The sequence below is a fragment of the Neoarius graeffei genome, chromosome 22, assembly GCF_027579695.1.
Source record: "Neoarius graeffei isolate fNeoGra1 chromosome 22, fNeoGra1.pri, whole genome shotgun sequence".
NCBI classification, from domain to species: Eukaryota; Metazoa; Chordata; class Actinopteri; order Siluriformes; family Ariidae; genus Neoarius; species Neoarius graeffei.
Genome location: NC_083590.1, coordinates 24,739,521 through 24,763,668, shown reverse-complemented (window position 1 = coordinate 24,763,668; position 24,148 = coordinate 24,739,521). Strand labels below are relative to the sequence as shown.

The 24,148-nt window shown below is 42.5% G+C and overlaps 1 protein-coding gene across 3 annotated transcripts in view; it reads left to right on the top strand.

Moving 5' to 3' along the window:
- Nucleotides 1-24,148, top strand: part of tent4a (terminal nucleotidyltransferase 4A) — a 62,319-nt gene that overhangs the window by 21,517 nt on the left and 16,654 nt on the right. For all 3 annotated transcript variants that reach the window (XM_060904683.1, XM_060904685.1, XM_060904684.1), the window contains exons 2-8: nucleotides 4,646-4,769; nucleotides 10,422-10,468; nucleotides 11,868-11,988; nucleotides 12,172-12,279; nucleotides 16,977-17,105; nucleotides 20,316-20,529; nucleotides 23,914-24,040. In XM_060904683.1, the coding sequence (XP_060760666.1) occupies nucleotides 4,646-4,769; nucleotides 10,422-10,468; nucleotides 11,868-11,988; nucleotides 12,172-12,279; nucleotides 16,977-17,105; nucleotides 20,316-20,529; nucleotides 23,914-24,040 (870 nt within the window). The remainder of the gene's footprint in view (nucleotides 1-4,645; nucleotides 4,770-10,421; nucleotides 10,469-11,867; nucleotides 11,989-12,171; nucleotides 12,280-16,976; nucleotides 17,106-20,315; nucleotides 20,530-23,913; nucleotides 24,041-24,148) is intronic.

Genomic DNA, 24,148 nt, shown 5'->3' with positions numbered 1-24,148 from the left:
TTCAATTGATATGGTGTAAATAAACAATGAGTAATAGCTTAAGTGTAGTTTCTTCTCATAGTTTGAATACTAGTCTTTCATTGTTAGATTAATATCTTGCCGTGATCAGTGAGTGCTCGGGGAGGTTCATTTCCACCTGCGCTTTGTGCAGCTCATTTCCTCCGAAGCCAGCTGTGCGCAAACGCAGTGTTGACTGCTCGGCAAACTCCAAACGCTCGGTCTGTACTAGGGCTGGGTATCACCAGATACCTCACGATACGATACTATGGCGATATTTTGCCCACGATAACGATAATATCACGGTACAGCGATTCTGCGATAATCGATATATTGCAAGAAATTTCAACCACATCACGATATCTATGTCACTGAAGAAAATCAGAATTTATTGACCACTGTAAAATTACATTTCACATATATAACTACACACTCTTACCAGACATATATTGCCGCTTTTCCACTACCAACGCGGCTGAGTCGGGCTGAGCCGTGCCATGCTGAGTCAGGCTGAGTCGAGCTGAGTGGGGCTGTTGGAGTTGCATTTCGACTACAACCACGCTGAACCGTGCTGGCTGGAAGTGGGTGGACACATTGGGTGGAGTTAGCGAAAGTGGGTGGACGTCAGGTGATGTCGTTAGGCGGCGCAAACAGTGACATCAGTGACCTTTTAAGCGGTAGTCTCACAACCCGGATAGTAAACAATAAACATGGAGGACATGGAGTCGTTAGTGTTGCTGGTCTTGGTGCTGTGGCTTGTTGTCACCGACAACGCCAACAGATACTGGCAAGAGCGTATAGATGAGGCGAGGCGCATAAGGCTTCAGAAATTCTCGTAATTCGTAATTCTTCTTCCGGGTTTACGGTGTTTACAGATCCCAGCATGCTCGCGGGGCGTGTGTGGGCGTGTGAGGACACTCCTCCTCACCAGTCAGTGCACAGGGGAGTGTCTGCTCACGCCCCCAACCTCACTCAGCTCGGTTTTGCTCACTTCAGCCCCACTCCAAAACCGTGCGAGTTTTGGGGGCTGAGCAGGGCTGAAGCGAGCGGAGTCGTGCTGTTCTGAGATAGTCGAAACGCGAGCCGTGTCGGGCTGAAGCGAGCTGAAAAAGGGTCGTGGAAAAGGGCCATATATATGTCTATTCCACTGCTGGCAAAATCAAGAGTTGCTTCACTACAACATACAGAAAATTCCCATTTCTGTGCTAGTATTATCAACTTTTCTGTAAGCATGGACACATCAGTGCTGCTTAACAAGCAGAATCAAATTGTTTTATGAAAACTTGCACTGCAGACTGCACATACATTTCAGTGCTAACACTAATATCAATTTGTTCTTTGTAAACTTGAGAACATATACCTGAGAACATTTAACTTGTGCTTATTTTGCAGGAACAACACACTGTCTGAAACACACTGAAAAGTGCAGTGGGCATCTTAGTCTCCCTGAGCGCATATGAAACACAGTGCAGTGTGGGTCAGTGTCCACACACTGAAACTGAACTGAAACCTCAGTGAATCATGTTTCTTCTGAACTTGGAGTAAATACTCAAAATAAAATGCAGTGTCTCACACACACTAAAATTCATCTCATCTCATTATCTGTAGCCGCTTTATCCTGTTCTACAGGGTGGCAGGCAAGCTGGAGCCTATCCCAGCTGACTACGGGCGAAAGGCGGGGTACACCCTGGACAAGTCGCCAGGTCATCACAGGGCTACACACTAAAATTGAAAATGCAAAATAAAGTGCATCTTCTTGCCTTTGGCCTTAAATGACAAAATTAAGTTCACAGTTACAGTAAGTCACACATCACTGAAGTAGACGGGAGGACTTTGGCGCTGTCCAGTGTAGTTTGCTTCGGGTCGGGTTTTGGCGGCTCCGGCTGAGCTAATACGTCGGGGTGGTGTCGTGCTAAGTAAGTTCGCAAGTTTGTTGTGTTACCTGAATATCTAATTGGAGCGAAACAGGTTTTGCAGAGTGCATACTCTTTGTCCGGCTCACTGTTTTTTTTTTCTCCTTTCCTTTGGAATCCAAAGTGCCTCCAAACATCTGCCTTAAAGTTCGGCGGCGTCTCTAGGTTTACGTTAACAGCCATGCTTGCTTGTTTTTTTTTTCCTCACTGCAACCGCCAGGGAAAAAAGAGAAGATGAAGAGTGCAGTGAGGGAGCGGCACAGCGACACCTCGCGGAGCGGAGGTGCGGAAGTCGTACTGGATTTACAACCCGTCTGAAACCTGATTTTATTATTTGAAAAAAATATCGATATTCAAATTTTGAGTATCGATATTGAATCGGAAGACAAAGTATCGCGATATATCGCCGTATCGATATTTTTGCACACCCCTAGTCTGTACTGGCCCTCTGTTGTGCAAGCGAGTTGGTTATGGCCAGGTTCAAATTGTGCCCAAAACAACTTAACCACGGTCATTTCAATTGCCTGATGGCTGTGACAATATTCACCCCGTTGTTATGCAGGCGATCTTTTTCTCCTCTATTTTCCATTCGGCAAGTGTCTCGCGCAATGCGTCTTCTAAATTGTCTGCTGAATGTGTGTCTGGCATGAAACTCGTCTGCAGGCATTTGGACTGCATTGCCCACTCTCGGTCCACATAATGTACAGTAGCTGACATATAGACCCTTTTCAGTCACGTGACCTTCGTAAACGCGACCACCATTTTGGACATGTCGCGGACTTCGGCTGGAATTGGTTTGAATGCGAGGAAGGCGACAAACGGAGAACATGCAAGAAAAAGGAGCGAGATGCAGAAAACACCTTCGCTATCCAGCGACGTAGGGCATTTACAGGGCGAGCAGAGGGAGAAATAACAGTAATGACACATTAGCAACGCCGTACAGAAATAACGGTTTATGGCACAGACCCTTTCGGTTCTCGCTCATCTAGCTGCTACAATGACTGCTTAGACTGCAACAATAATACCTAACACACATTTAAGTATCCGTCGTAAAGACGTGAAACTCGTCGAGTGACGAGTGTGTTCATTGATAAGCTAACACAATCTAAAAGTAGACATACCATCACACTGCCCTGGCGCTGTGTACAGTTTCCCTTCTATGGTTTGTGCACTCACTATTTGCCATTACTTTCTCCAACCGTTGTTACAGATTACAGGGAACGGCCTGGATTTAAGAGACAAATACATGTTCCTCTTATTTTGAACACTTATTTGTAGGCAGTGCTTAATTTGTAAAGTGGGAGGTCCCGGAGCGCAGAGGATGAGCAGCTCCGGTGCGGAAAAAAAGAGGAGAGGAGAGGGGAGGGGGGCGCGGCGCTGCGCTGCGCTTCTGGGCATGTTTTGTAATAACACTGCAAATTAAGTTCATCTGCAGATATTTTGTGGATGTCGTTTCATGAGAGAAATCACCAACAAGACAGATATCAAAATCAGACATTAACACTAAATAAACTTGCATTATTTTATTATTATTTATTATTATTATTATTATTATTTTTGTTACATAGTCAAAAGGGGTGTCGGATCACCGGATCCAGTGTAAATAGCTGCCGGAGCCAACGCCCGAGGTTCCGGAGCGCGCTCCGGCTTGCTCCCCCTCAAATTAAGCGCTGTTTGTAGGACACTGCCTCTGATCTGTCCTACAGTCTACCAACAGCAAAGGAACACAACGCTAGCTAATGTCATTAGCTAATAGCTACTACAGAAGAACAAAGAGGTTACAATGGGTTATTTTAGCCTATTTGGTTACACACTCGCCGCCACAGAATGTTAACAGCAATGTAATGCCTTTTCTGGCTAATTTTATTCGTCTTACCTCCAACAAAGTGGTCACTACACAAGCGCTGGTATGCCGCTATCCATCTTCTCCGTCGGTCAGCATCTACCGGGATCCGATAAAATGATAACCTTTGCCTTGTTTGTTGATGGTTACTACATCCAGGTGCACAACAATATAGTGGCATGATGGAAGTCTTGCTGAAAATAAACACTTTCTTTGCTGCCGTTCCTCACTGTTGGCTGTGGTAAACTACTGGTAGTACATGTCCAAAATGGCGGCCGCGTTTGTCGTGACATCACGTGAAAAGGGTCCATAGGGCATCATGTTGCAGCTGGGCCAAATATTCCACATCACCTAGCGCTTTTTTTCTTTACGTGCCAAAGCCTCGGATGAGTATCTAATACTTATAATAATATATTTAATAATGTGGTATTAAAATCCCCCCCCCCGGCCCACGATATGATCGTCCATCACGATGTTTGCACTGTAAACATCGTCGATGCCAATTAAGGGGACATCGCACAGCCCTAAACACGAGTCTTTTTACCCATATTTTAAAGTTGAGTTTCGTTTCTTTTCTTTAAGAAGCGTCTGTCGTGTGCAGCCGTTTCAGCAGATGTGATCAGTCAAACATTTAAAGCCCCATTGGAGTGTAGGAGGTGTTTGCTGACTGTGTATTTTTTTTCTCTCTCAAAGCTCTGAATTTTTTCCATCCTTGCTGCAAGTAGATGGTCATTCTGAATAATGGCAGCTCGTGCTTGTTTGTCTTGCTATGTTTTAAACACTGACAAAGATGTTTGTATTTGTGTTGAGGTGAAAAGTGCAGCGCTGGAGTAATGGCTCGATTCTGACGGCTCATTAGCGGTCTGATTTGTTCTTTTTCCTTGTGCCCAAGGCTTCACGACGAAATTATAGACTTCTATGACTTCATGTCCCCTCGACCCGAAGAGGCCACCATGAGGCAAGAGGTAGTCGACCGAATCGAGTCGGTCATCAAGGAGCTGTGGCCAAGTGCTGATGTGAGTGAACCAGCTGTTTCTGTTAAACTGCTTCTTGTATTACAGTCATGTTTTTATTTTTTATATATAAATATAAGCGTTTCAGCTGCTAGATATTTTCAGTTATTCTGTCTAATACTATTTTGACTCTTGGACCTTTTTATTAAGGCTTCGATTTGTTTCATGTGATCGGGCATGCTTTTCTAGGAAAATATTTCCCATCAGAGTGGTGTGAAGCAAAGCAGAGAGCACATCATGAAGTTTTCTTCCTCTTTATTCCACAGCCATTTGCCTCTGATTAACATTTTTAATCATCCCCCGCTGGCTGAAAGGCCCGAAGGGGGATTATGTCGTTGCGATATTCATCTGTCTATCTATCCGTCCCGGGAAGGGTACTCGCTTTCTGAAATCAACTCCTCTCTCAATTTTTGGAGGAATTTCACCAAACTTGGCAGGATTCTTTGTTGTATGTTGGTACTGCGCAGATTGCAATTTTGTTAAATTGGGTCACGTTTTACCAGAGTTACAGCCCTCGATTAACAAAATTATACTTTGACAATTTCATGAAGGTGTGCTCGGCTTCTGACATCAACTCCTCTTGCAATTTTTGGACGAATTTCTCGAAGCTTGGTAAAAGCCCTTGTTATATGACGGTAATACGCATATCGCGATTTTAATTTCGTTTGTGAAAATTTTCCCAGAGTTTTGACCCCTTGATAAAATAACTTGTGCTTTGACAATTTCATGAGGGTGTAGGTTCTTCTGAAATCAACTCCTCGCACAATTTATGGAGGAATTTCACCAAACTTGGTAGAGTCGTACGCATATTGTTATTATGTTCAATTCGGTTGCATTTTACCAGAGTTACAGCCCTTGATTAACGACCTTGTACGTTACCAATTTCATGAAGGTGTGCTTGGCTTCTGACATCAACTCCTCTTAAGCCTAGGTCACAACCGGACGTACGATTTTTTTGGCCGTGCGATTTTTGGCGTTTCCCAAATCACTGCGTTTTTTTTTTTTTTTTGTTCGTGGAGAAAGATGCACGTTGGCCATAAGTTTGTCTTGCAACCTGAAAAAAAAAAGTAAGCGCCCGTAGAGTTTGTTTGACAAGACAGAACCTCTGCGGCCAGTCTACGGCTCGAAAATCAGCACGTCACACGCGCGCCCTCCGTGCGTTTCTTGCGTTTTTTGCACGTAGACCGGCCGTAGGAGCACGTACGGCCGGTTGTGACCGAGGCTTTACAATTTTTGGACGAATTTCTCAAAGCTTGACAAAACCTCTTGTTATATGTGTATTCCTGTCATATAACGATTTAATTTCATTTGTGAAAATTTTCCCAGAGTTTTGACCCTTGATTAAATAACTGACAGTTCCATGAGGGTGTACGCTCTTCTGAAATCAACTCCTCTCACAATTTATGGAGGAATTTCACCAAACTTGGTAAAAGGCTTTGTTATATGTCAGTTATACACATATTGAAATTTTGTTTAATTTGGGCAAATTTTCCCAGAGTTATGCGCTCGATTATTAACAAACTTTGGCAATTTCATCAAGGTGTGCTTGCTTTCTGAAATCAACTTCCCTTACTATTTTTATTATCCCCCGCTGGCCGAAAGGCCCGAAGGTGGATTATGTCGTGGCGATGTCCGTCCCAGGAAGGGTGCTCACCTTCTGAAATCAACTCCTCTCACAATTTTTGCAGGAATTTCACAAAACTTGGCAGAATTCTTTGTTATATGTCGGTAACACACATATTATATTATATTTCGTTCAATTTAGTCGCATTTTACCAGAGTTATGGCCGAGTTGCCAGCGAGGGATATTGTACTCTCAGAGCACTCTTGCTATCCACTTATGCTTACTGTTTTGGATGAAGTTAATTCCTGCTTCTACTAACAGCAGATATAAGCCATCACTCCCTCAGGGTTTGGGTTAGCCTTTCTTTTTTTCCTCTCATTACGTTAAGAAGACCAAAAAAAAAAAGTGCAGCTTGTTGTGTTGCAGCGAAACCAGACACCACAAGCTCCCGATGTAAAATGTGCCGACACTGGAGACTCCTTCCATTAAACAGAAAATGTAATGTTGGTCTAGGGGTAGGAGTCTCACTTTTGGTGCAAGAGGTCCTGGGTTCAAATCCCGGACGAGCCTCTAGTCTTATGTTGCGCCCTGGGCGAGGGGAAGCGTGAGTGTAGCATTAAAGCGTCTTCCCCTTTCCCCACTCCCAAGGACGACCGGTGCCACAGCCGATTGCAGCCCAAAACACAACTGGGTTTGGACAAAACAGTCTGTATTTAAATGTCCACTCACTCACATGGACACTAAGAGAAAACAAAATAAAATCCAGGGACCTTACCTAACTCCCTAACATGAACAGGAGAAAACGGAGTGTAACAAAAAGGGCTCGTCAGCCCCACCGTTACCGCGACTGCTTTTAGGGAAGTGTTTACAACTCGGAGAAGGTGAAGCACATCTATCTTCTCCACATCCACGGTCCAAGCAGCTGTCACCACCTACAACTGAAAATCCTTTCAGAAAAGTCACAGGAACAGATGAAAAGCACCCCCTCAGGCAGGGAGGGAGAACAGCAACAAAAGAGAGAACAATAATTAAGTTATTCCTTGAAATCGAGTCGTACATGAGCTCATCTGCACCTCATCAGCTATAAGCCATGTACGACCAGATTGAGTGGAATAACAGTTTTATTCTATCCACGTTCACTGGATTTTGAGAAACTGAGCTTTTTTTTTTGTTTGTTTTTTTACAAATTCGATAGATGAAAACTTTTTATACAAAACATCCGACAAAATAATTTACGTTTAGAAGGTAAACAAACCGGTGAAATGACAGGAGCAATTTGTGAAAAATGCTAGAAGAAGAAGAATTTTTGAAAAATAAGCAAATATATGTTCTTACCATCAAATACTTTTTCATTTACATATATATATTTTTTTTTCACGGTGCGGTTTCCATCAAATCCTGCGCTCTGATTGGCTGGCGAGCGGGTCCGTATCCTACGTTACGGACCTCTGGCGACTCGCTCGTTCACAACAACAAAAAACATAGTAGCTTTTATGTCGACTTTTTTTTAATAAGATTTATTTATAAGATTATCAAAAATCTTATAAATTTTTTTTCCAGCATTTCTCAGGAGAACAGCATTAATTTTACAGCGTGGACAGCGATAACGACAGTGTTCACAGCGAAAGCGAGTTTTACTCCCCTGAGGAAGAAGAAATAAAAGAAAACATTTCAGGAGAAAGCTAAAAACCTCTAACTGTTGCTAACACCGAGCAAAAACATGGCTGAATCCTGAATGACTCAGTTTTGTATAAATAGGGGACTACATAGGCGGCAAAATGTAGTTTTTTCCCTGCCATGGAAGTGCACTTGTATACCGAGGAGGAAGCCATTTGCATTACAGCTGTGAATGAGGATTCAAAATGGCAGCTCGGCTCGGTTTTCCCTTTCGGGCGCTCTCGTTTTCTGTTAGAATTTGGTAAAGAAAAAAATAAATATATTATTTACCAGCTTAAGGTCGGTCCGTATGGTGAAATACTGTGACCTCGGCCTTGAATACTGACCTCGGACCAGAGGGCATCGCTCAGTACTTTCAAGACCTCGGTCACGGTATTTCACCATACGGACCTCCCAGCTGGTAAATAACATGTATTTTTTTGGGGGGGGGTTGTTTTCAAGTTGAGTTTTTATTTTGTCCTCGGTTGGTTCAACAACACACGTCGCCATTTTGTTTTTCTCTACTCATGGTATATGAGCTGATAGCCTAGTAGTAGAGTAGCCAATCAGAGCATGCAGTTGCTCATATCCAGTGAATGTGGATAGAATAAAGCACATTATGACCCAGTAGGGTATTGGGCAGAAAAAGAAAATTACCAGTCAAAAATAATATTTTATATAATTCTGATGAGCGCCGCAGGCGCGAAGTCCCTCTAGGGGGGTCTGGGGGCATGCCCCCCCAGAAAATTTTTGAAATTTAGACTTCATTTCCTGCATTCTAGGACATTTTCAGGCGTGTAATTTTTGATCAGAAATATTGCATATTTTTACTTTGTATTTTTTTTCAGTTTCACTCCTGAATGTATCAGATGTATGTATGGTGTTTGATTTGGTAACAAAAGTGAAAAGAAAATAAACAGCAATGAATTGTATATAATCTTTTGATCTAGTTACAGTATTTAATAAAAAAAAACCCAACAGTATTCTATTTTACGTGGCACAAATTAAATCGCAGAATGTCTGTCACTGACTGTCATCCATAATAGTTTGACCAAACTACTCAAAAATTAAAATTAACTTTGAAAGAACGGGAACTGAGTTTCTTTGGTTTACACAAAGATTACAGACGTCTAGGGGCCTGCAAGAATCGGTCTGCTGCTGCATCAAAGTCAAATTCCTGACGATCTAACTTTTCGTAGCTTTGTCTGATAAGCTGCTCCAGCCTAACTATACTTAATTTTGTTCTCAACTTGGTTTTGATCCTGATTGGGAGTAGCGGGAGTTTTCCCAGGTCGCAACAGTCTTGGAGAAAACATCACCATATCAGTAATTCTGTTTTTCTTGGTTAAACAGCAACTCATTTTTATTCTTTCTCGTTGAGTGCTTTCATCCAGACCTGAATGCATCTCGGGACAAAATGTAACCTGAGAGAAATCTCGATAGCCATCTGGAGCAGCCTCTGAAGCAGAGAACCATATTTGGGGTGATCTTTTTTTAAAAGATATTTCAACACCAAACATTTTTATGCCGTCTCGCCAGCTGTCTGAAGTTTGATCCATGTTCTCAGTTGGATGTCGCAAGTGAGCTCGTGTGGATTGAACATTAGATGAAAACCTTCTGGTTGCACCAAAACAGCTGCATTAGCTGGCAGCAAGGTTCTTTCATATTGGGTCTGGAGGAGTCAGAAGCCACAGCAGTCTTACCCTACGTTCACACGAAACGCGGCGAGAGCGTCGGTGATCAGAAGTCGTTCGTTTTCTCTGTGAGCCAGTGTCTCTCAGCGCCGAGCAGCAGCGCGAGAACACAGTTGTCTAAACGTGAGTTCTGTTCAAAACTATTTCCCAAGTAGCCGACCATGAAGGGGAGTTTAATAATTGCGGTGGCGGGTTGCGCCCATTACTTATGACGTGTTCCTGCCTGTGTACAGAGACATAAATAAAAGAATAAACAGCATGTTGAAATTTGACTTGGCACTGAACATCCACACGCACGGCTATTAATTAGCCTGTCGTTGGTTTATTTTCTTACCAAACATGTGATGGCCATAACTGTTCATTATTCTCCTTTACGGATTTGATTTCTTACCTTCACATTTAAGGTTTCCCGAGGTTAATTTATAACTTGCTTGTGGTCAGCTGGAACAAAGATGCCAGTTGATGTGTTTTGCTTTGCAGCCCCGATAAATAAAGTTTGCAAGGCGAAGCATTCCGAACGACCCTGTAGCCGCCTGTTTCATCTCCATCACGGAGCGTCCACGAACTTCCCAGCGTTGTTGGTTGAGCAGCCAGAGCGAATTTTCACGCTCGAGCCGCATTTGGTGTGAACGCACCATTAGACAGGGCACAGCTTTTATTCTTTAATCCAGAATCTGAGAATTGTGTTGAACTAGTTTATGTCTCATGCTTTTTATGTTTTCATTTAATCTGTTTGTGCAGGTTCAGATATTTGGCAGCTTTAGCACTGGACTCTACCTCCCAACCAGGTGAGTTAGTGTGTAGGCTCAGTGTCTGTCTGGCTCTCTCTGTCTGTCTGTCTCTCCGTGTGTGTGTGTGTGTGCGCGCGTGTGTGCGCGCGCGTGTGTGTCTTTTTGTTCCTATCTGCCTGTCTCTCTCCCCCTGTCTGTCTGTCTCTTGCTCTGTGTCTCTCTTTCTCTGTTTGTCTATCTGTGTCTGTCTCTCTCATGCTTTCTCTCTCTCTGTCTCTCTTTCTGTCTGTCTGTCTCTCTCTCTGTGTGTATCTGTGTCTGTCTCTCTCTCTCTGTGTATCTCTGTCTCTCTGTCTGTGTGTCTCTCTCTCTCTCTCTCTGTCTGTCTGTCGCTCTCTGTCTGTCTGTCTCTCTCTCTGTGTCTGTCTCTCTCTCTGTGTCTGTCTCTTTCTCTGTGTCTCTCTCTCTGTGTCTGTCTGTCTCTCTGTCTGTCTGTCTCTCTCTCTGTCTGTCTGTCTCTCTATCTGTCTGTCTGTCTCTCTGTGTGTCTGTGTCTGTCTCTCTCTCTCTCTCTCTGTGTATCTGTGTCTGTCTCTCTGTGTATCTGTGTCTGTCTCTCTCTGTGTATCTGTGTCTGTCTGTCTCTCTCTCTCTGTGTATCTGTGTCTGTCTGTGTCTCTCTCTGTCTGTCTGTGTCTGTCTTTCTGTGTCTGTCTGTCTGTCTCTTTCTCTGTGTATCCGTGTCTGTCTGTCTGTGTCTGTCTGTCTCTTTCTCTGTGTATCTGTCTATCTCTGTCTGTCTGTCTGTCTGTCTGTCTCTTTCTCTTTCTCTGTGTATCTGTGTCTATCTCTGTCTGTCTGTCTGTCTCTCTCTCTCTCTGTGTGTATTTGTCTGTCTCTGTGTCTCTCTCTTTGTCTGTCTCTGTGTATCTGTGTCTCTGTGTACTTGTCTCTCTCTCTGTATGTGTGCCTGTCTCTCTCTCTCTCTCTCTCTCTCTCTCTCAAAATTAATAAGACTAAATATGGAGCCTGTCATGTCACCAAGAAAGCATAAAGTCTTCTCTCGTAAAGAAACGTACTGTTTGAGTGCACTGACACTGGAGACTCCTTCCATCAATGTTAAACACGTTTATACAGAAACCTTCACCTACTTTTCTTACCGTTGGTCAGATTTCAGACCACAGTGGATGAGACTGGAGGAGTGTCTGAAGTGCTGTGGGTTTTCTCCCAGTACTCTGATGCATTTTGAGCACTACAGTGGTGTGTTTTTGCTTTTATTGTGGCGTTTATACACTTAACCCCTACGCAATAACGTTATCCTGGGAGATCAGCGTGGCTGGATCTGCTGATGGGACATTTTGCATAGCAAGCTCGAACTTGGGCCTTTTGTCTCGTATCTTGCTGCTGTAAGGTCTCTGAAAGGGTTAATCTGGGTGTGTTGTTGTGCGCTGTGCAGTGACATTGACTTGGTGGTGTTTGGGAAATGGGACAGACCTCCTCTGCAGCAGTTGGAGCAGGCCCTCCGGAAAAATAACGTGGCCGAGCCATTCTCTATCAAAGTACTTGACAAAGCTACGGTGAGGAGAGAACACACACACACACACACACACACACACACACACACACACACAACGTCCACTTACTTCCACCATCAGTGTCACCCTTATGGTTGTTTTTTTTTTTTAAAGGATGGAAATTCCTCTCTTTTTTTTTTTTTTTTTAATTAAAAAAAAGTGATCTTTTGATTTCTTTTACTGAAGGTACCAATTATTAAATTGACCGATCAGGAAACGGAGGTCAAAGTGGACATCAGTTTCAATGTGGAGACTGGAGTCAAAGCTGCTCGCTTCATCAAAGATTACGTGAAGGTAAGTTTATTTATTAAATGCATTTTCTCATCAATTCAAATGGATCATAAACCTGAGGTTCTTGATCAAAGGCACTAAGGTGATTAAAGTAAGATTTGCATATTCATAGAGTAATTGTTTATTAAAATGTCATCTTCGGTGCCATTCGATAAAGCGGAGTTGACTTTTTTTCCCTTAATGTTGGTTTAATGGTATCCTCCGTTACCCACAATGCTAGCTGAGGACCTGCTGGGATTTAGCCTTGGCTTCATCTCTACCTAAACCGAGCGATGCAGCAGCGCTTTAGTCCATCCAGCTCTCCGGCTGCCGTCGTCTCTACACTCTACTCACAGATCAGCTTCCAAAACTTCAGCGTTCATGCTAATACCACGGCCCACTCCTTATCCCTCGCCACATGTGTAATGTGTGTTTAAGAGGAATGCAGTCTGTAGATTTTGTCTCCTGTCATTACTGACGCTTCCAGTACATAATTAATAATTCCACGGAATCGAGTCATATGTGAGCAGACCGCGCCGAGTCGGCTATAAACCGCCATGCATGACGAGATTGAGTGGAATTCCTGTTTTATTCTCTGCACTTTCAGTGGATTTTGAGAAACGGAGCGTTTTTTTTTTTTTTTAATTTTTTGCAAATTTGATAAATTAAAAACTTAATTTCCGCTTAACGGACATGTGACAAGTTGTGTACATGCGGAGTAAAAAGTACTAAAATTTGACAAGATTTACATCAACAATCAATAAAAACGCATCTTTATTGAAAAAATTAAACTTCGGACTTTGTAAAAAGTGAAAGTGCTCAAAGTTCATCGATCGGTTAAGAAGAGTTGTAGATGTTAACATTACAGTTATGGAAGTTGAAGATTGGTGCTTGTGACAGGAGGTGGTTCTGTTTATTGATTGGTGAATCCAGCGTGGTTTTCTGAAACTGAATAAGTTAACATTCTTGGAAAAATGAAAAAAAAAAAGTTCTTACCATCAAATACTTTCATTCCATATTTTGTTGCTTTTTATCCCCCGCTGGCTGAAAGGCCCGAAGGTGGATTATGTCGTGGCGATGTCCGTCCTGGGAATGGTGCTCACCTTCTGAAATCAACTCCTCTCAGAATTTTTGGAAGAATTTCACCAAACTTGGCAGGAGTCTTTGTTATATGTCAGTAATACCCATATTGTAATTTTGTTAAATTGGGTCGCATTTTACCAGAGTTACAGCCCTTGATTAGCAAAATTATACTTTGATAATTTCATGAGAGAATGTTTGTGTTCTGAAATGAACTCCTCACAATTTTTGGACGAATTTCACTAAACTTGGTAAAAGGCCTTGTTATATGTCAGTAATACGCATACTACAATTTCATTCAATTCAGCCACATTTTACCAGAGTTCCAGCCCTTCAAATAACAACCTTGTACTTTCCCAATTTCATGAAGGTGTGCTTGCCTTCTGACATCAACTCCTCTTAGGATTTTTGGACGAATTTCTCGAAGCTTGGTAAAAGCCCTTGTTATATGATGGTAATACGCATGTCGCGATTTAATGTCGTTTGTGAAAAATTTCCCAGAGTTTTGACCCTTGATTAAATAACTGACGGTTTCATGAGGGTGTACGCTCTTCTGAAGTCAACTCCTCTCACAATTTTTGGACGAATTTCACCAAACTTGGCAAAAGGCCTTGTTATATGTCAGTAATACGCATATTACAATTTCGTTCAATTCAGTTGCATTTTACCAGCGTTCCAGCCCTTCAAATAACAACATTGTACTTTCCCAATTTCATGAAGGTGTGCTCAGCTTCTGACGTCAACTCCTCTTAGGATTTTTGGACGAATTTCTCGAAGCTTGGTAAAAGCCCTTGTTATATGATGGTAATACGCATGTCGCGATTTAATTTCATTTGTGAAAAATTTCCCAGAGTTTTGACCCTTGATTAAATAACTGACGGTTTCATGAGGGTGTACGCTCTTCTGAAGTCAACCCCTCTCACAATTTGTGGAGGAATTTCACCAAACTTGGCAAAAGGCCTTGTTATATGCATATTACAATTTTGTTCAATTCAGTTGCGTTTTACCAGAGTTCCAGCCCTTCAAATAACAACCTTGTACGTTCCCAATTTCTTGAAGGTGTGCTCGGCTTCTGACGTCAACTCCTCTTAGGATTTTTGGACAAATTTCTCGAAGCTTGGTAAAAGGCCTTGTTATATGACGGTAATACGCATATCGCGATTTAATTTCGTTTGTGAAAAATTTCCCAGAGTTTTGACCCTTGATTAAATAACTGACGGTTTCATGAGGGTGTACGCTCTTCTGAAGTCAACTCCTCTCACAATTTGTGGAGGAATTTCACCAAACTTGGTAGAAGGCTTTGTTATATGACAGTTATACGCAGATTGAAATTTTGTTTAATTTGGGCAGATTTTCCCAGAGTTATGCGCTCGATTATTAACAAACTTGTACTTTGGCAATTTCATCAAGGTGTGCTTGCTTTCTGAAACCAACTTCCCTTACTATTTTTATTCTCCCCCGCTGGCTGAAAGGCCCGAAGAGGGATTATGTCGTGGCGATGTCCGTCTGTCCCGGGAAAGGTGCTCACCTTCTGAAATCAACTCCTCTCACAGTTTTTGGAGGAATTTCACCGAACTTGGCAGGATTCTTTGTTATATGTCGGTAATACACATATTGCAATTTTGTTAAATTGGGTCACGTTTTACCAGAGTTCAAGAGAACCCTTGATTAACAAAATTATACTTTCCCAATTTCATGAAGGTGTGCTCGCCTTGTGACATCAACTCCTCTTAGGATTTTTGGAAGAATTTCTCGAAGCTTGGTAAAAGCCCTTGTTATATGACGGTAATACGCATATCGCGACTTGAATTTCATATGTGAAAATTTTCCCAAAGTTTTGACCCTTGATTAAATAACTTGTACTTTGACAATTTCACGAGGGTGTAGGTTCTTCTGAAATCAACTCCTCTCACACTTAGTGGAGGGATTTCACCAAACTTGGCAGGATTCTTTGGTACATGTTGGTAATACGTATATTGCAATTTTGTTCAATTCAGTCGCATTTTACCAGAGTTCTGGCATAATTGCCAGTGGGGGATATTGTGCTCTTGGAGCACTCGTTTTGGTGGGTTTTTTTTTATTTTATTTTTATTTATTTGTTTATAAACTTCGCCGATTAAACGGCATCAACAGAGCAATAAGCTCCAAGACCAGAGGTCCCGCAAAATTACAAAATTTAAATAGTACAATAAACAAATAAATAAATAAAACTTATTAGAAGAGAGAAAAAAAACGGCCTAGAAGTATACAAACTATAAAAGCAGCACAAACTGGTGCCGAGAGTGGAGACTGGCCGACATGTATGACATTTTACACACACAGATTTAAAAGTCTGTGGTCGATCAATATCAAAATAAAGCCTTGTTTCATTTTTGAGTAGTTCTTATTTAGTCCTCGGTTGGTTCAGCAACACGTGCCGCCATTTTGTTTTTCTCTCCTCGCGGTATATGAGCTGATTGGCCACTCTGCTACGAGGCTATTAGAGCACACGATTGCTCATATCCAGTGAATGTCGATATAATAAATGCTGTTATAACCTCATTGTGTCATTTCTTCATAACTAGAGGTGTGTCAATCAATCGATCCGTTTCAATCCGCGATTCAAAAATCGATTGAAGTGTAATGAATCACAATTCACTGACAGTTCCCTAACGATACCTAATTCCATCCCGATAACCCGAGGTGCATAACAAATTTCGACAAACGGCATAATTTTGAGATTAAATATTCGAGTCGGGATCCGGAGCTGTACGTGGGCGCAGCCATGTTTGTGTTTGCTATAGCAATCTCGTGAGATGGCACGTCGCTTTATGAACAACATGGCGGACGACTAGGAATTCCTGAAGCCACTGGCTTTTAAAAGCCCAGTTTGGCGGCATTTCTTACAATCTCCGTGTCTCTTATGAATGTTGTGTCTCAAGAGGTAGCGTTCACTTGAACACAAGTGACTGTATTTTTGTGTTTTTAAAAGATTGAGACAAAAGTCATCAAGTTTTTGTTGCTTTTGTTAGTGTTTTGAAAATTAAAACGTGCCAAAAATGACTGAATTGTGATACATTCGTAGTTACGTTTAAAGTCAATGGAGGGACTCGAGTCTGAATAAAGACTACAAAGGCAACACGACTTTTTTTTTTTTTTTTTAATTGCTGTACATTTCTAAGCTGATAGTTAACAGAATGTCAATGATTTGCATCAGTTATAAAATAGAGGACAAAAAAATGTGAACCGTGAATCGAATCAGAAGACCAAAATCGTGAAAAAACTGAATCGTCACACCTCTATTCATAACACTTGGCTTGCTTCTCGAACAGGTAGGATATATTAAATGGAGCCAGCATTTGAAGCACGAAACACGCTGACTGTCTGTTGGCATTTCCCAGTACTGAACCAATAACTGCTGAAAAGCGAGGAAGTGAAGTAAGGATACACGACGGAGTTGTACGTTGTGCCTGTGAAATATTTATTTTTTATTTATTTATTTTTCTTAACCGTGCCAGTTTTCTGTTGTCGCGCCTCTTCCCGTCTGGAATCGGAGCCAAAATGTTCCTGCTGCTCTGAACAGATGGATCGGTCTCATGTGAGCTAAGTCTATTCTGCTGTGTGGGTTTCTGAAGCGTCGTTTTTCTTCTCCTCCTTGGCAGAAGTATACCGTGCTGCCTTATTTGATCTTCGTGCTGAAGCAGTTCCTCCTGCAGCGGGACCTGAACGAGGTCTTTACTGGAGGCATCAGCTCCTACAGCCTCATCCTGATGGTCATCAGCTTCCTGCAGGTTGGTATCAAGGGGTGTGTAACAGTCATGCATGAGGAACGTGTGTTTTATTTTTAATAACAAATTAACGAAGGGTTTATTATTTACTGAAGGTGGGATTTGTTCTAGTTCCATATCAGCTGATGGTTGGTAACGAGTAAGAGAGTTTGTAGACACCGAACCTTCCCCAGAAGGCTCAGTGCAGGACCCTTGAGTTCTTCCATGGCAAGCCATGTATTCATGGCGTGAGCTTTGTGCACAGGAGCATTGTCGTGCTGGAACAGGTTTGGGCTTCTTAGTTCCAGTGAAGGGGAAATACAGAGACGTTCTAGACCATTTCTGTGCTTCTGCTTTTGTGGCAGCAGTTTGAAGGAGAACCTCGATGGGTAGAATGGTCAGGTGTCCACAAACATTTGGCCGAGTAGCCTATAATATCCTTGAATAATAACAGTGATTTGTATTTGAAGAGCTCTTTTTTCCAAAACGAGATAAGCTTCAGATTTGGGGAAAAAAATGACTTGGCAGTGCCAACATTTCAAGATCCGATCCCCATTTGTTATTCCGTCTTTGTCTTTTACCAAATCGCGATAAACCCCTGTGTATGGAACACTCCTGATCATTCCCATTTTTTCCGCAAACCGTGATAGCACCTCTCGACTAATCGGCGTGCTAATGGATATCCAACATGATGGCACCCACGCTTTAGGAATTTCGCCGTGGATTTCACGTACAAAATGAATAATTCTTCAATGGCTCTGATGAGCAGGTGATGATTTCACCAGGTGGTAGATTAAACACAGACAACCTTAAAAGCGGGAAAAAACAAGAAAATTCGCCATTCTGGTGGCGGACTGTTTCCAGCACTAGCCTGTACACGCATTGCAGCTCGTAACGCACAGCGATGCCATGCAGACAAGCTGACTCCTGAAGATTTGGCCATGAATTTTCACAAATTTTATGACAAGCCTGTCAAAACTGAGCAGGACAGGGCTTTGCTTCATCTGCTGACGATAACTGTTAAACGTCATCAGAAAAAAGTGGATAATGAAGAGAAGAGAGGACGGGGTGGTCGTTTTTGTGACGCTGGACATCCAGCGAGGAACTCTGATATTTACCTGCACCCATGCTGATTAATGTCGTCCTGCAAGGTTGGAACATAGGCTTTTGATACAGTAGGTGAAAACACAGCAGTTAATCAGGCAAAACTGAGTTCCTGGATTTATAGCGATTTGGAAAAAAGTTAGAACTTATGGATGTATATCATTTTGGAGGAAAAAATATTTAGTTTTAGTTATGTAATCAACCAAAATGTTGAAGTTTGTAGTTGGACATGTTCAGATTTTTCTAATAAACCATTTTAATCCGAGGAATGAGGTGTTTTTGGGGGGAATTTTTGGGTCTCTGTAGTTTGTCATTTTTCTCAAAACAATCAAAATGGATTTATAGTAGGGATGGCGAAAACTAAAAAAAAATCTTGACCGACCACCGAGCCTCATTAGCCGGTTAAAGTCGGTTAACCTGTGAGTTTAAACAGGGATGCAAACGGCGCACCTTTTGGCGGATGCCGCCTTTTTCACAGCTGAATCGTGCAGATCCGATATTTATTTATTTATTTGGGGGGGGGGGGGGGGGCGTTGGAGTGGTGAAATTATTCAGACACTCCAGCGCCCCCCCCCAAAAAAAAAAAATCGGATCTGCACGATTCAGCCGTGAAAAAGTCGGCATCTGCGCCTTTAGTTTGTGTGGAGAGATATGATCTGCAGTAACATGCATTGTTGGCTACAGACTGAAACATACTTTCAGAATGCACTGGCCAAGGCAGGACTAAACTCCATGTGCCTTCTAATAATAATTTAAAAAAAAAAAAGTAATTTGTACGCTAAAAAGCCTGTGTCTACACTTTTTTTTTTTTTTTTCCTTTCACCGCGTGTCCACTGTCTTCAACTGGGGCGGGAGGGCGGGACATGACTGAATGGGTGTTTCTGATTTGTCAGCTGTCGTCCTTACAGTACACCGCATGGCACGCCCCAAGCGTTTACAACACAGAATTCCAGGTTCTCCACTCCAAAATCGGCAGCTTCAAAACGATTGATTTATTTTTTTTTTAACCGACAACCAAAAAAAAATTAACCAGTTGACGTTGATTCGGTCAACCATCGGTCAAACGGTCATCAGTTAACATACCTAATTTATAGCATTTTGGAAAAGAGCTCTTCATTTGTTTGTAATCAGGGTTTTCATTAGTAACTGATTGCCGATCGAAATCATCGATTGTAACGACGTCTGAATCAGTTGTGTTTTGGCCAAATGCAATTTTTCCCGTAATTGTTCGAACTTTTCTCGTCGGACTTATTTGATAAGGAACGCCGTTACTTGCGCTCCGTTTAGTTGCTGAGGCTGTGTACATGTGACTAGATAAAAGGTGGGAACCGATTGGCTAATCCTTCTTACATCATCCAATCCTTTAACGCGTATTAAATTCTAGTACATCACGTGGTTCCCGCATGGTTGAATTTCTATTTCGGATGGACCATGGCGAGAGCGAACGATTGGCTGTTAGAAATTGCGAAATTCGTTTTCGAATTCCCCCATGACCTCCGGCCTAATGTTACTTTTCACATTTCATCTGTTTTCCATACTAATGAAAACCCTGTGTAATGGTAATTTAAGTGATGTCCAACGTGTCTTAAGTCTCCCACTTGAATTCCTTCACAATTAGTGAAGGAAAAATGTTTTCATCCGTTCATCAAACGCAACGTCTGATTAAACGTGTGTAGAGACATTATGAGGAAAAAATAAAGCTTGGTAGGAAGTCGTAGTGAGCATTAGTGCCTCGACTGCATGTATATAGCTATTATAGCTAGCTTGCTTTCCAATTTGTTAAAATAGCGAACATGTACATTTAAAAAAAAAACATTTTTTCACAATGATGAGTGCTTTATTTAATTTGTCTGACTAGTCAGGGTTAGAAGCTATCTGTAGCTACTACGGTTTCCTGTCTGAATATGAGAAATACTGGACACCTACACCACCACAGACAAACGAACACCAACACAAGCCACTTGCTCGTGTGGATGTACAGTTCTAAAGCAGTTTATGGTAGCGAACTCTCATACAGACCTCACTGTAGGTTTTTGCTTTGGACCACATGCTGGGTGGAGTGGGCTGCGTGTGAGGTGTGAGAACTGGCTTTACGTTCACCACTAATCTGTCCGTTCGTTCTTGTCGTAGCTCCACCCCCGAATCGACGCCAGAACTCCCACCACGAACCTTGGCGTTCTGCTCATCGAGTTCTTCGAGCTGTACGGCCGCCATTTTAACTACCTGAAAACGGGCATCAGGATAAAGAATGGCGGGGCCTACATGGCCAAAGAGGACATCATGAAGGCCATGAGCAATGGCTACAGGCCGTCTATGCTCTGCATCGAGGACCCTCTTCTTCCAGGTGCTGATTTAAAATCTCCATTACATTTACATCAAGCATTTAAACCATTTAGGCTAACATCCTAAAGGACACATCTCACCCCGGTCACACACTGTTTGAGCTACTACCGTCAGCAGGGGCGTAGCTAGGATTTTTCAAAAGGGGGGGTGGGGTCACACGCTGACTGGAAACCTGAGTCCATACCCGCAGGTTTGTAAATGGAAAAAATACATTTGAGAAAATAATGCGGTCTTTGCGTCATTCTTTCATCTCATGTTGCAAACGGTTTCATTTTGTTTCGAGTCTGTTTTATCATAAAAAAAAAAAACCTGACTTAGTACTCTAATAGAACTATGAAAAATATGTCACAAAAAATAAATTCCCATTGCTAGTTTTAGGCAGCTTAGAAACCGGCTCTTCCATCATTGCTGTTTCTTCTACGTTTTCTTGATGTTGTGTTCTAGAAACGGCACTAAAACTTGGCTCCGAAGCCACAAAATGCAACTTGGATGGAAAAAAAAAAATTATTTATAAAAATCTCGTTCTCACCCCCGGCGGGGGGGTGGTATCCATGTCATCCTCAAGCTCGGGTCCTCTACCAGAGGCCTGGGAGTTTGAGGGTTCTGCGCAGTATCTTCGATGTTCCTAGTACTGCGCTCTTCTGGACTGAGGCTTCAGATGTTGTTCCTGGGATTTGCTGGAGCCACTCTCCCAGTTTGGGGGTTACTGCCCCAAGTGCCCCCACTACCACGGGGACCACGCAGCCCTTGACCTTCCACATCCGTTCCAGCTGCTCTTTCAACCCTTGATACTTCTCAAGTTTCTCATGTTCCTTCTTCCTGATGTTGGCGTCAGCTGGGATCGCCACATCTATCACCACCACCCTCTTCTGCTCTTTGTCCACCACCACTATGTCCGGTTGGTTAGCCAGGATCTGTTAGTCAGTCTGGAAGCTGAAGTCCCACAGAACCTTGGCCCTGTTGTTCTCAGCCACCTTCTGTGGTATGGCCCATTGGGACTTGGGTACTTCTATTCCATACTGGTTGCAGATGTTCCTGTTATATTTTTATATATAATATAAAATGAATCGCTTACCTCTCTTCACGTCGAAAGAAGGAGGAAAGTTTTGCTTGTTTTGACATGGCGAATTTATTAACACTCGTAATTCACAACTAAAAAGACTGCAGCTACACTGGCAGCTTGACCATGCTTTCCAGTGCGATCGCGTTGCGCAGAACTGGGTTTTTGCGCCCAAACCACAGGAAGTCCATATAAGGTTATAGAAACTCTAATGAGGCTAAGGTGACAGTCTAGTTAAAAAAAAATGACAGTGGGCGCTTTTCGAATATATTTATGCAGTGATTGAAAAAATGTATGGTCCGACAAAAGGGGGAGGTTACGGGCACCCCAGAACCCCCCCCCCCCCCCCCCCCCCCCCCAAGCTCCGCCCCGATCAGGCAGACGGTATAGAGATCTTGCATGTGACGTCACAGCCGATCCAGATTGTGACAGACGCCATCGTGTCGGTCAAACGCCATATTCCGCCTTCTACTTCTGGTTCTACTTCTGCTTTTACTTCTACCTTTTCTTCTGGAAAACCCTACTATATACAATTCTACTACAACGGCTGCGGCTACAAGCTCTCCCTACCTGTGCACGTTTTTTATGGTTTTTGTGTGTATTTTTGCGTGTTGTTCATCTGTACCGGACTTCAATATCCACTACAACCGTATGGACTTACTGGACATTGGTTTCCAGCAGAAAATGACGGTTTGTAGCGATTTCCATCGCATGCACAACATTCCGGACGAGAAAAAAAAAAAAAAAACATTCTGGACGAGACCAGATTGCGAGACCAGCAGGGTCTCCGTGGATTGTTATCGGAAGCAAAGCGAAGGAGGCGCGCCGGGAGCCGAAGCAAAAGTGAGGCTGCAGAGCCGGCCTGTTGACTAAGCTCAGAAAACAGCTACTCAAACCTCCACTGCTAAGCCTCTACCTCTCCAACGCCAGATCCATGGTAAACAAGACGGACGATTTGGAATTACAGCTGGAATTACCTTATTCTATTCTATAATCGGCTGGTCAGTGCTATACTCAATACTTAAGTGACTTACCCGTCCAATGAGGATTCTTGTTTACAAGATGCCACATCTGAGTCGCTGACAAATCCTGAATTTCTGTAAAGATAACTGTGCAGAGATTTATAAGCACGCAGTGCTTCACCACTGAACAGCGAGGGAAGGTTGATGAGGTAATCATACACGTCCGGGTATTCCGCTGGCAGTTCAAAATCCGGTCATGAAAACTCCGTCCGGTAAGCCATAAGGGTCACAAATCTGTAGATCGTTTATTTTAGACATATATCTAGTTATCTGTTCATTAGAAAAATGAGCCGTGTAGTCCGTCGGTTGAAATTGATCCATTCTGTACACGAGTGCAGCAGTATTCAGCAGTGTTTTTGACCGACACGATGGCGGTTGTGTACTTTCCGGTCACGTGACTGCAAGATCTCTATAGGGCCATCAAAGCTAGAACAAATAGACTCAAGAACAGTTTCTGCCCAACAGCTCTAAATTCAACACATCAGGTCAGGGTTCACTAAACTGCTTAGCTAGCGTCCATCCTTTTTTTTTTTTTTTTTTAAATACTATGCTATAAGGGATTTGTGCAGTGTTTCTGGTTGAATGTAGTTGTGTGTGTGTGTGTGGGGTTTGTTTTTATAATTTTTAGTGTTTTTAGTTTTTTTTTTTAATATTAGTTTGTTCGTTTGTTAGTTTACTTGTTGTCTCTGTGAGTTTGACTGTTTTTTTTATAATTTTTATATAGTTTTAGTTTTAAATCCTTTTATTAGTTTGTTTAGCACTAATGAGGATTGCACTCCAGTTTTGTTATACATGTTACAATGATAAAGATATTCAATTCTATTCTATACCATTCCCCACCCGAGGATGATGATAGTTTATGCTGGGCTAAGAGGGGGCTGTGTCCGAGGTAATGATGTAACCTGCTCAAACTTTTTTTTCTTCTTCCTTCTTAAAATACACCATGCCAGATGGTGTACACCACACACACACACGCACAATGCTATGTAATAGCGATGTTCTGCATCAGTGACCCTGTCCGTGTTTTGCCTACATATAGGATTTTGTTAATTTAATGAACACGAGCAGAAATTCAAGCTGATAATCAGGAACGGTAAAAACTCTCATCATGATAGATTTGGAGTCTCTTTAGAGGTTAACCCTGTATTTATCAGTGGAAGGAATTCAGTATGCGTGTAACAACAGAGGTGAGGGGAAAAACAACTACTTCATGAAACGATTGAGTGATTTTATAGCAGTCCAGTGGATTCACTAATTTCTAGTAATGATTGCGGCATTTTCTTTTCCTTCCTTTCTGCTTCAGGTAACGATGTGGGCAGGAGTTCGTACGGCGCCATGCAGGTGAAACACGTGTTCGACTACGCCTACATCGTCCTCAGCCATGCAGTGTCACCTCTCGCAAACTCCTACCCCAACAAGGACAGCGACAGGTGAGTCAAACACCATCACGCTGCTCTTTTAGGACTCCTCTTCCTGCACGATGAAGACCGTGTTAAGGTTATAAGCACTCGCACTTTGTTTCAGTGTTTTTGTAATGG